The sequence below is a fragment of the Canis aureus genome, chromosome 11 (genome assembly GCF_053574225.1).
Source record: "Canis aureus isolate CA01 chromosome 11, VMU_Caureus_v.1.0, whole genome shotgun sequence".
In the NCBI taxonomy this organism is placed as follows: Eukaryota; Metazoa; Chordata; class Mammalia; order Carnivora; family Canidae; genus Canis; species Canis aureus.
This window is the reverse complement of record NC_135621.1, coordinates 19,512,240-19,524,148: the sequence shown is the minus strand read 5'-3', so window position 1 is coordinate 19,524,148 and position 11,909 is coordinate 19,512,240. Positions and strand designations below refer to the sequence as shown.

The following is an 11,909-nucleotide window of genomic DNA, read 5'->3' as shown; positions in this document are numbered from 1 at the left end:
GCCCCGCCCCGCCCGTCCGGCGGCAACGGCAAGCCCCGCCCCCGGCCCGCCCGGCGGCAACGGCAGGCCCCGCCCCGCCCACAAGCAACGACAAGCCCAGCCCCGCCCCCGCCCGCAAACGGCAGGCCCCGCCCCCGGCAAGCCCCGCCCCCGGCCCTTCCGCAAACAGCAAGCCCCGCCCACGCCCACAAGCAAAGACAAGCCCCGCTCCCGCCTCCGCCCCCGCCCCCGCCCCCGCGCTGCGCTCTCCGGCGCCTGCTGAGGCCGCGTCGTCATAGGTGTGCGCGCGGCGTCGCGTGTTGCGTCCTTTCCCGGGGCGGGAACAGCAAAATGGCGCCAGAGGCGGTGGCGGGCTGAGGACGCTGGCTCCCCTCGAAGACCGCCCTGCGCCCCGCGGGCCGCCGCGGGCCCCCGGACATGGAGGACGTGGAGGCGCGCTTCGCCCACCTGCTGCAGCCCATCCGCGACCTCACCAAGAACTGGGAGGTGGACGTGGCGGCCCAGCTGGGCGAGTATCTGGAGGAGGTGAGCGCGGCCCCGGAGGAGGGGCGCGGGGCGGGCGGGGCCGCGGGCGGGCGCCGGGGCGTGGGGGTGGGGTGGGCCCGACCCCGCCTCGCGCGACCGTCCGCGCCCTCGCCGCCCTCGTCCTCGGGATACGAGTATTTGGTTTTTCTCCCAATTCTGACCCTGCGTCTCGAAGCCGCTCCCTCCTGAAGTAGCGCGGAGCCGCCCGCACCGCACCTGGGAGCCGCGGGATGCGTTGGCGGCGGTGACTGGCGTCTCGCTCCGATACCGCGGCATAGTGCACGTTTGGGTGTTTGGGAGGGCCCGATCGCGGGCGCAGAGCTCTTGCTTTTTTATTTTTATTTTTATTTATTTATGATAGTCACACAGAGAGAGAGAGAGAGAGAGAGAGAGGCGGAGAAGCAGGCTCCATGCACCGGGAGCCCGACGTGGGACTCGATCCTGGGTCTCCAGGATCGCGCCCTGGGCCAAAGGCAGGCGCTGAACCGCTGCGCTACCCAGGGATTCCGAGCTCTTGCTTTTTTTTAAAAAAAGATTTTATGTATTCGAGAGACGGAGCGTGAGCAGGCGCTGGGGGCCGAGGCAGAAGGAGAGGCCGCCTTCTCGCGCGCCGGCAGCCGGACGTGGGCGGCGTCCCAGGACCCGGGGATCGTGACTTGGGCCCGAGGCGGACGCTCAACCCGTGAGCTCCTGCGGCCCGCCTGGTTCCCTGTAGGATGGATCCTCTCATCCTTTATGCCTCAGCTTAAATGTCAGCTCGCTGTCTAAAGCAGTTCTGTCGTAGTCAGTTATATTCTCTAGAATGTTTATCACAATTTGGCTTGTTCAGTCGTTTGTGGTCTTTTTGCTCTAGAATGTAGGTTCCACGAGGGTAGGAACCACGTGTGTACTCTGTTCTTTCTGCATAGTAGAGTGCCCAGCACACAGCAGGCACAGAATGAGTGTTTGTTGAATGACTGCTTGACCTGTTGGTCAGCGTCCTCTGCTTGGACACAGACTGCTGCGACAGTTCAGAGGATAGTGCTGCGTGGGGCTGCTGTGGATTCCAGGTTTCCACATTGGACTTGGTGATGCCTGGTAAATCTACTTCCTAAGTTGGTCAACTCCCTTTCTGCTTCTTTCTTTGTTTCTTTTTAAAAATGTTTTATTTGTTTATTTGAGAGAGCAGGGAGAGAAGCAGACTCCCTGCTGCTGAGCAGGGAGCCCGACCTGGGGGTTGATCCCAGGACCCGGAGATCACTACCTGAGCTGAAGGCAGAGGGTTTATCGACAGGAGCTACCCAGGCGCCCCTCCCTTCATGCTGCTTGTGTTGCTCTTCCAGACCTTCTCTACCCTTTGAAGTCTTAATTTCCCTGCTTCCGTTTTGTCTTTTTTCTTTCATTTTCCATGCAGCTGCCAGGAAGTTTTTTTTTTTTTTAGCACATCATATCACATTGGTATTCTCTTGCATCCATTTTTTAGCTGGTTGTTGAGTGTCTTCGGAGCCAAGAATCGTGTTAAATCGTGAGATGATAGCGGCAAGCAAACAGTAGTCCCTGCTATCCCCTTGTGGGAGGATGGATCCTAATTTAGTAGCTATGTGGAGTTTTGGAACAGGTATAGGTCTGCCGAGAGGTTAAGATTTGGGCTCAGCGTCCTAGCTAACAGGTGGCAGAGCAGAGGCCACCTGTCTCCTCACTGTGTCTTTGTGTAAAACTGATGAGACAAAAACAAAAACAAAACAAACTGATGAGACATTTGAGAGAAGAGTTGAGAGTTCCAAAAAGAGTTTACCTGGGGGCCCTAACTGTTGGGGATAAAAGGGGTTGGCTAGTCAAGGTGAAGAATGTTCCGAGGTAGGTAGGCGCTTGGCTCCGTGGACAACCCGGGGAGGGAGTCGTGTGACCCCGTACAGCGAGGTGGGTGGGGGCGGGCAGCAAGGCTCTCTTTAGGATTCGGGGTTTTTTCTTTTCTTTTTTTTTTTTTTTAAAGGATATAGGTTTTAGTGACTTTATTTTATTTTAAATATTTCTTACAGATTTTATTTATTCATAAGAGACAGAGAGAGAGAGAGAGAGAGAGAGAGAGGCAGAGACACAGGCAGAGGGAGAAGCAGGCTCCATGCAGGGAGCCTGACATGGGACTCCATCCTGGGGTCCCCAGGATCATGCCCTGAGCTGAAGGTGGCGCTAAACCACTGAGCCACTGGGGCTGCCCAGATTTGGGTTTTTTTCTTAAGAGTGGCAGAAAGCTATTAGGGTTCTGAGTGGAGTGACATCATCTGCCTTGTATCTTCAGACAAGCACCTGCTTGTGAAGAGTAGATTGTAGGGGAGTGAAGGATGGGAAGAGCCCAGTTAGTGCCGAGGCCCAGGCAAGAGGTGGGGCTGGCTGAGCAAGATGGGTGGTCACTGTGGGGAGGAGTGGACAGGCTGTCAGTGGAGCAGGGAAGGGCAGGGAGCATGGCCTGGATTGAGTGCAGGAGGTGAGAGAGCACAGGAAGGAGCTGGGGCTTGCGGGTTTATGGACGGGTGGTTGGGGTGGTATCTAGGCTCAGCGCGGACCTGTCCAGTAAGAGTTTTAGCTAAGATGTCCAAATGGTGTTTGAGGAAGGCAGTTAGATCCATGGCTTTAGGTGAGACGGGAGGCTCTGCCTGGAGTATGCATTTGGGAGTTGTTGGAAGGCAGGTGGACCATGAGGTCCTGGGAGCGGGCAGGCGAGCGTAGGCTGAGGAGGAAAGGGCCATCCCTTCAGCCCAGGGCCTGGGTGGCTCAGCTGCCCTCGCCTTCATACTCTCTCCTTGGGAAAGCTATCTTCACTTCTTTCCAGAATGTTCTGCTCGCTCAGACTGGCCTGAGAAGCTCCCTGGATCCTATGGGAATGGTACAAGTGGCCTCTTGGTGGCACCCTCCCAGACTCCCCCTTTCCTTTTGGTGCCCAGGTCCTAATGTCTAACCTTGGCCATTATCCTGTGCTTTGGGCATCTTTGCATAATACTCATGTTCCTAAGTATTTGAATCTCAGGTCTGCCTTTGTGGCCGAGCTTGGTCTTCCTACCAGGCCTCTTCCTTCATCTGTCTGGGGCGTGTCTGTCTTTTAGGCGCACCTACTGATGTTAGCACTTTGTTCATCAAAGTTATTGACCCCGGCATCAGGCGCCGGGGTAAAGGCTGGAATTGGCCCTGACAGGTGGAGAGAAGCCCTGGGTGTGCGAGCCACACTGCGGAGGCCTTCACACCGGGCAGGGCAGGGCAGGGAGTGGGCGGCAGGGCAGATGGAAAGCCAAGGCAAAGAGTTTGAAAAAACATGCTGGGGCTTCAAGTGCTGTTTGCTGAGAGGCGTGCAGGAGGGGGGCTGAGGCGTGGGGAGCCCCTGAGTTAAGTATGAAAATAGAGTTAGGGGACTTTGAGGTGTCTCGGGATGGTTCTGGGCGCATGCTGCAGTGTAGGAGACAGCACTGCTGTAGACGGGTTTGGGAATTGTTGGCATACGGCCTGCGGGTTACTGACAAGAGGTGATATGAGCTGGGGCTCAGGGGCCAAGGGGGGGCCAGGGGCTGCAGAGGAAGGACTCATTTGGAAGTGTTCTCTTAGTTTCTGCCCAAAGGATTGACACCAGTGTTCTGTGTGTGTCCTCCCCAGCACTCCCAGGGTGAGGGCTCCTCCTGCCCGACTCTGTCCAGCTGGCCTTGACTTGGAGGGGCTCAGTGTGCAGTGCCTCCGGGCCTCCCAAAGGGAACTGCTGTGCAGCTCCGGCTGTTTGTGGCTCACAACTCTAGGGGCCTCCCTTTTCCAAAACGCGGTCTCAGAGATTACAGGAGGTAGGAGAAATCCTCAGCCTCTCGCCTCCAAAAATAAAACAATGGACAACCAGTGAGCCCAGAGCAGAGCCAGGGCTGAAGGGTGCCGTGTGGTGAGCAGGCACTGCAGGCCGGTGTGGGGTGGGCTCTCTGGGGAGACGCACGCAGACTTTGGCTGCCCCAAGGCCCTGGTGTTGTGTCTTGCAGTTGGACCAGATCTGCATTTCCTTTGATGAAGGGAAAACAACAATGAACTTCATGGAGGCAGCACTGTTGATCCAGGGTTCTGCTTGTGTCTACAGTAAGAAGGTGGGTGCCGCCTGGCTGTTGGTGTCACATGCGAGTATCTTCCGGGACAAGGCTGTGTCCTGCTGGCACAGGTGGCAGGCTCACCCTCTCTTCCTGGCCCCGCCAGCACTCTGGTCTCCCCTGCTCCTCCCCACCTGTTAACACAGCTCACACTTATAATCGAACAATTATCATCAAGGAGCGATCTTAGATTTATAATTGCAGGGTCTGCTGCTAATGCTAAACGTCCAGCAATGTCCAGGAGAGCCCCCCCACACAACAAAGAATCATCCCGTCCAAAATGTCAATAGTCCTAAAGCCCAGAAACCATATTGTAGAGTAAGAGGAGAAGCAGGATGAAGGGAACATGTTGAGAAAAACCGGTATTTAGGAAGTGCCCACCAGAAGGAAGTCAGAGAAAGATAAAAGAAAATGTCCTGAAGTCAGAGCGGTAGAGAATTTTAAGGGGAAGGAAAAAATTGTTGAATTCAGTGGATTGACCCATATAGGACAGGTATTCAGGTGTCTACGGGTCTGTAATTGGAAGGTCAGCAGGGGTTTCACTGAAAGGAGGGCCAGACTGTGGGGTGGGGAGAGGCCACTGGGAGAGGAGACAAGGGTGGGCGTGAGTCAAGCAGTGGTCCTGCAGCCAGCCAGCTCGTGCCCCGCTCTGGGCCTCGGCCTGGACTGGCGAGATCAGAAATGGGCAGCAGGCAGGTGTCAGAATATCCTCAGCGACAGCCAGGACTGAACCGCATGGACCTGAAGGGTGAAAGGGCAGGTGGGGCGGCCGAGGAAGCAAGACCCCAGGAGAAACAGCTGAGGAGTCGGTCAGGGCCGTGGGTTGCCAAGACCCCTCTCAGGAGTCTGGAGGCGGAAGTCAGGGTTGTGACGTAGGGGAGGTGGACCCAGAGTTCCTGCCTAGTGCCCAAGTATTCATAACGGAGAATAGAAGTCAGTGGCTGAGAATCAGCAGACTTGGTGGAAGTTCAGAATACTCCTGAGGGGAACCAGACTGGCTGACAGCCTGGGCAGCGTGATGGATGCTACACGTATCCTGTGGTTTGTGAGGGCGCCATGGGGCACACTTACGTGACTTCCCCCAGCGTGCTGAGCCGTCCCTCCTGCAGGGGCAAGGAGAAGTGCGTGACAGCACTGGTCCAGAACTGGCGGTTTAGTGGCTGGGAGAAAGGTGCACGAGGTGAGTGTTTAGAAGTATGTGATGGGTCCCAGCTAGGGAGGGGCGAGCGACCTGCATTCAGGCCTGACCAGCACAGGACACAGTAGCTTTACTGGGGGCACCAGAAGTTATTAAGATAGTTTGAGATCTCATTGGCTTTTGTCCTAGATAATCCCATTAAGTCAGATTCCTATGTCCTGCATGTGTCCTGAGAAGGAACGTCTGCACAGACGTGCAGTGACAGATGTGCGTGTTGTAAAGCAAGTGCAGTGACATGTTAATAATAAAGTCTGGAAGGTGTGGGGGGTCAGCACCACCCAGGAGGACTTCCTGAAACAATGCAGACGGCCTGTGACCTGGGCTGTCAAAGATGGTAAGTACTAGCAACGCCTCTCCGCTCATTCTCTATGAAGCGGGAACAGCGGTGGTACGTAGTTCAGGTAGACTGGATGGGGTGAAGCCCGAGTCCTGAGACGTGCTGGACACTTACCAAAGTCACTATAAATTAATCCAAATAAATGGGGCCCATGTTCGAAGGACCACCATCCGCATGGTCACCATCGTGTCCAGTGTCTAGTGCAGAGCTCTGTGCATAAAAGAAGGATTTCATGCAAACTTATGGCAAAAAAAGAAGCAGGACCAAGAAGAGTTGCTTGTGTCCTTGGGCACGGTTACCCCAGAGGGAACGGCCTGGAGGGGGCACAGGTGCACAGCCTCCTGGCCAGCATCTCGGAAGTCCTGACCCTCACCGTGGGGGTGGGGTCCCACGGGTTGTGGCTGGGGCTTCTGGAGATGGGGCAGTGGTGGCCCAAACCTGCAGGAGGAAAGGGGGCAGCTGTGGGTGCTGGGCGGGAGCAGCACGGACCTGGGCCAGCGGACCGCATGCGGGCTGGTGTGTAGGGTGTGAAGGCAGCCACTCGTGTGGCGTGCAGGGCCAGAGGAAGGGGAGAGGACCACACTGATGAGACATGTCAGGTGGACTTTGGCAGAACTCTGCTGGGAGTTTTGGAGAGGACGGTGGGCTTCTGTGTGTGTCCGCCTTTGGGGAGGGCCAGGTTGCATTGAGGTCGGCTTTCCTTCCCGCTCCTCACTGTCCGCTTCTCGTCACCAGGTGGAGTACCTCTACTCGCTGGTCTACCAGGCTCTGGATTTCATCTCCGGCAAGAAGTGAGTACTGGTGGTGAGCCAGGAGGCGGATGCCCATGTGTCTGCCCTGCGTGCAGCGTGGGAGGCCCCTGCAGCCTCCCAGACACCCATGCACTGGTTCTCTCTCAGGCGGGCCAAGCAGCTCTCCTCGGTGCGGGAACACGGGGCCGATGGGGACACCAGCTCCATGGCTCCCCAGGAGGGAGAGGACCAGGTGAGATTCTTGGGTGTGTGGCCGCTGCCCGCTGTGCACTTGCCTGGCGCTGCTCCTGAGCTCTTGTCCCCGCATAGTTCCTGTCACTGGATGACCTCCCTGACGCCCGCACTAACGTGGATCTGAGGAGTGACCTGGCCCCCCGTGTGAGTGCCCCTCCTTCTGTAGGGGCTGCACTTAGCTGACAGGGGTTGGAGGGATCATCCCATATGGGTTCCCCACCTGGAGCCCACGGGACCTGTGGCTCACCCACTGTTGGCCTCCATGCAGGAGATCCTCATCATCCCTCTCCTGCCCATGGCCCTTGTGGCGCCTGATGAGGTGGAGAAGAATGTCAGCCCCCTGTACAGGTATCGGCCTGAGCCTGGCTGAGGGGACTCAGATAAGGGGAGAGGCTGCTGGGCAAGGGTCTCTGCAGTGGATGTGTTTTGCCAGCACAGCTGTCAGGGGGAAGTCCTGGCCAGCCGGAAGGATTTCCGGATGAATACCTGCACCGCTCACCCCAGAGGAGCCTTCATGTTGGAGCTGGTGGGCATACCCCCCACGGAGACGCTGCTGCCGAGGAACCAGGAGGGTGAGGGCTTGGGTGTGGCGGGCTTGGGAAGGAGGGGTCCCCTGTGCCTGCCGGCTCTGGTCCCACCTCCCTCCCCGGGCACCTGCTGTGAGGATGTGTCTGAAGGTGCACATCCCCTTTGCCCCCTTTGCCCCCTTTGCCTGTAGCTGGTTCAACCCAGGGTGTCTGGGTCCTGGGCCAGGTCTCTGTTCTCCCCGCTGAGCCCTGGCTCTGCTGGGCCCCTGGGAGGGGTCTCCTGGGGGAGGGGTTGGGCTGACCCTGCCCAATCCCCCTCTTTGCCAGAAGCTAAGAGGGCTGAGGAGCAGCCAATGGAAGTCTCTGCGTGCTGCCCAATCCCCGTGCTCAGCATCTCCCCGGAGCCAGGTGAGACGGGAGCGTGGTGCTGCATTTGCAGGGTGTGGGTAGGGGTGCGCTGTGCTCAGCCACCCCAGGGGTGAGGTGTGGGGAGCAGCCGTGGCTCACTGTGCTGTCTTGGTCTCGTGACTGCCCTGTGACCATTCTTGGGCCTGTGAGGTTTGGGCCTACTGTTTCTCCCCTGGTAAGCACGGATGGGAGCGTTTCAGGAGGAAAATTGATAAAGGAAAATGAGCCAAACAGAACAGAGCGGTGTGACGAGAAGAGTGTGGAGTGCCCTGCTGCAGTCCCTGGGTCAGCTGAAGGAAGCCGAGTGAGGAGTGGCCTTGCAGGTTCTCCTGGGCGTTGGCAAGGCAGCCTCCCACCTGCTGTCTGCTCTCTACTCACCTGCTCAGGTACCTCGCCAGAGGATCCGCTGCCTGCAGGTGGTGGTGAGGATGAGGATGAAGAGGGGGCAGCAGAGCTCCCTGAGGCCATGGCCCCCGAGGTCCCCCAGGAGCCCCGGAGCCCACAGCAGGTAGGACCCCTACTGAGGCCTGCAGAGCTCAAGCCGTCAGCCAGGCAAGCGTCCCCACGCTCATGTGGGCCATGCAGTCCTGTCTGGGCACCCTCCAGACAGCCTTAGACCTGGCCTCACCCCCAGCTCTTTGGGGTGTTCCCCGCACGCCTTTCCTCTCTCTGAGCAGGACAGCTGCTGCTCCTCAGCAAGGAGCTGGGGTTCAAGGGCCTGTGCCCTATGCTGTTGTGGCTGGCACCTAGAATGGTGGCTGGTTTCCAAAGCTGACTCTTCTGGGGTCGGGCTGGCAGGAGGGGCCAGGCTTGAAGGCTTTTGCTGCTTCCCACCACCCTCATGGGTCACCTTTGTGTTTTGGCCTGGAGCTAAAAAATCTATTTTTATTTATTTTTAAAGATTTTATTTGTTTATTCATGACAGTGGGAGAGAAGCAGGCTCCATACAGGGAGCCTGACATGGGACTCGATCCCGGGTCTCTAGGATCACACTTCGGGCCAAAGGCGGCACCAAACCACTGGGCCACCGGGGCTGCCCTAAAAAAATCTGTTAGAAGAAAAACTCTGATGCATATAAGAAAGAGGTTAACGTTTGTTAATTTTGATCGATAGATGCGTGACATTTAAGATTTTTTTGTATATTTTAAAGAAAAAGGTACCTCACAACCATTTATTTATTTATTTGTATTTTCTTCTAAAATTTTTTCTTGAGTTTTTGTGGACCCTAAGAGGGTCCCTGCAGGGTTCTTGACGTCTGATGCCAGAGCACAGCTGCCGGTTGCCCAAGCCTTGGGTGCCAGGCTCTTCCTCCAGAGGAAGGGGAGGAGAGGGAGGAGGAGGGGGAGGAGAGGGACCCCCTGGAGCTGTTTCTTTGCAGAGTGCTGCCCAGCCCAGTGGGTGGGTGCTGCGGGAGCGACGGGAGCCAGCATCCCTGAAGGTGAGGGGCATGGGGGCTCAGACCAGGGAGGGTGTTCTTTGAAGCTCCACTGTCCCCCCCCCCCTCCCCCCAAACTCCTCCAGCTTTTAGAACCTGAGCTCCTAGCCTGAGGCCCTTTCTGTGGACTCTTTCTCAAGGAATCTTCCTTTCTCCAGAAATTAAGTCTGCTCTTCTGCCGCTCTGGGGTCCTCCCTCCCTGCTGTGTCACCATTAGGTCCTGAATGTGGCTGGCTCTTTGTGCTCAGTGTCTGGGCTCTGGCGGGGAGGGTGCACATCCTTAGCTCCCCACCCCCCACGTCTGCTTGTGCTCTGTGCTCAGGAGACTCCAGACCCCTGGCAGAGCCTGGATCCCTTTGACTCCCTGGACTCTAAGCCCTTCAAGAAAGGTAATTGGGTGGGTGCAAGGGGACACCTCTCTGGCATCTGTGGATGTATTCTCTGGAGCACTAGCATTTGATGAGGGTGGGCTTGTACCCATTGGGAGCCTGGTGGGAACTGTGCTTGTGCAGCTGTTCCTGGGGCCTGTGGGTGCCATAACCTACCCCAGGGCCCAAAGTTGTGCCCCAGACATAGTCGTTTGCCCCCAGGTAGGCCTTACTCCGTGCCCCCCCGTGTGGAGGAGGTTCCAGGACAGAAACGCAAGAGGAAGGGTGCCACCAAGCTGCAGGACTTTCACCAGTGGTACCTGGCTGCCTGTGAGTGGTGGGCTGGGGCTGGGCCAGGGTGGGAGGGTCCGGGGACAGCCTACAGGGACTCGGCCTCATTCCTGCCAACCAAATTCTCTTGAAGACGCTGACCATGCCGACAGCAGGAGGCCCCGGCGGAAGGGCCCGTCTTTTGCAGGTGAGGTCAGGGTTGTGTGCACTCTCCCGAGAGGTAAAGTGCTGTGGCATCATCTGTCTGGTTCCCCTGGGCCTGGGGGTGCCCAAGGCTCTAGGGAGACTGGGGTGGGGGCCCGGGCAGGACACGGGAGCACCTCTCACAAGGCCGTTGTGTACAGACATGGAGGTCCTGTACTGGAAGCATGTGAGGGAGCAGCTGGAGACTCTCCGGCGGCTGCAGAGGAGGGAGGTAGGTACTGGCCCCTGTGTGGAGCTCGCATGGCTCCTGCCGGGAGATAGCAGTGCCCCTCATGGGTGCTCTCTGCACAGATGGGTGAGCGGTGGCTGCCGAGGCCTGACGAGGGGCTATGGCCTGAGGACGACGACAACCTGGAGGATTCCCTGGAGGATCTGAGGACAGCAGGTGGGAGCCTACTGGGATGGGCCAGGGTAGGGATTCACATCTGCCAGCCAACCTGCCTCCAGCTGGGGCTTCTTGTCTACCAGCAGATGACTTTCTAGAGCCTGAGGAGTATGCAGAGCCTCCTGAGGCTCAGCCCGGGGCCGCTGCAGACCTGGGTAGGCCTGAGAGGGGGTCCCAGAGAACAGGGGAGGGAGGAAAGGGCATGGCTCGTGGCCATTGCAGCTCACAGTTTCCGCTTTCCAGAAGCAGAGGCCATGTCAGCATCCCTGAGCTACGAGGAGCTGGTCCGAAGGAATGTGGTATGTCTGAGTGAGAGCAGGTGGGGTGCTGGGGGAGGGGCCCCTGCACGGAAGGTGACGGCTCCCTGGTCCTCCTCCAGGAGCTCTTCATTGCCACTTCTCAGAAGTTCGTCCAGGAGACCGAGCTGAGCCAGCGCATCAGGGAGTGGGAAGACACCATCCAGCCCCTGCTGCAGGAGCAGGTGAGGGGTCGAGCTGAGCTCTGGCTGCGAGTCAGGACACCCCACCCCACCCCCGCTTTGGTTTTGCCCCAGGATCTCGCCCCTCCTTGTAGGAACAGCACGTGCCCTTTGACATCCATACCTATGGGGACCAGGTGGTCTCAAGGTTCAGCCAGCTCAACCAGTGGTGTCCCTTCGCGGAGCTAGTGGCTGGGCAGCCTGCCTTTGAGGTGTGCCGCTCCATGCTGGCCTCCCTGCAGCTGGTGAGTGGCCTGGGGAGCCTGGGAGGGACCCGGTCCCCGCCTCTGCTGACACCTCATCCCTACAGGCCAACGACTACACGGTGGAGATAACCCAGCAGCCGGGACTGGAGGCGGCCGTGGACACCATGTCCCTGAGACTGCTCACGCACCAGCGGGCCCACAAGCGCTTCCAGACCTACACTGCCCCCTCCATGGCCCAGCCCTGAGTGGGGAGCACTGAGGCTGGGAGTGGGCTCTGGAGCTCCCCCAGGGGTGCCGGGCACCCATCTGCCCGCTCCACCCTGTTTCCTGGCTGGCTCAGCCCAATAAAACGGTGTTACCACCCACCTAACCCTTAGAAACCCGTCAAGTCCTGCTCTGCAGGGAGAGGACCACCTGTGCCCTGCACTCTCTGTGAGTGACCGAGTCCTGAGCCCCTTCCTGCCCTTGCCTCC

The 11,909-nt window shown here is 58.2% G+C and overlaps 1 protein-coding gene across 8 annotated transcripts; it reads left to right on the top strand.

Annotated features, from left to right (window-relative positions):
* The first annotated feature begins 287 nt into the window (after positions 1-287).
* Positions 288-11,806, top strand: NCAPH2 (non-SMC condensin II complex subunit H2). Of its 8 annotated transcripts, none has more exons than XM_077913940.1 (20): positions 288-525; positions 4,512-4,613; positions 6,884-6,939; positions 7,048-7,132; positions 7,210-7,278; positions 7,403-7,482; positions 7,573-7,706; positions 7,989-8,069; positions 8,456-8,577; positions 9,448-9,507; positions 9,827-9,893; positions 10,095-10,202; positions 10,297-10,350; positions 10,508-10,578; positions 10,659-10,752; positions 10,851-10,907; positions 10,999-11,051; positions 11,132-11,233; positions 11,326-11,475; positions 11,541-11,806. In XM_077913940.1, exons 1-20 carry the CDS (start codon positions 418-420, stop codon positions 11,679-11,681), a joined length of 1,794 nt encoding a protein of 597 aa, XP_077770066.1. In that variant the 5' UTR covers positions 288-417; the 3' UTR covers positions 11,682-11,806. The 8 variants fall into 8 exon arrangements, with proteins under 8 accessions (XP_077770066.1, XP_077770064.1, XP_077770062.1 ...); XM_077913938.1 differs by having other exon boundaries at positions 10,839-10,907; XM_077913936.1 differs by having other exon boundaries at positions 10,836-10,907.
* The last annotated feature ends 103 nt before the right edge of the window (positions 11,807-11,909 follow it).

Excerpts from the sequence above, each read along its gene's own strand:
- NCAPH2 (XM_077913933.1), top strand. The coding sequence starts at position 418 with ATGGAGGACGTGGAGGCGCGCTTCGCCCACCTGCTGCAGCCCATCCGC. Across the intron at positions 7,483-7,572 it reads AATGTCAGCCCCCTGTACAG|CTGTCAGGGGGAAGTCCTGG; the intron begins GTATCGGCCTGA and ends TTGCCAGCACAG. Across the intron at positions 11,052-11,131 it reads AGCTGGTCCGAAGGAATGTG|GAGCTCTTCATTGCCACTTC; the intron begins GTATGTCTGAGT and ends GTCCTCCTCCAG.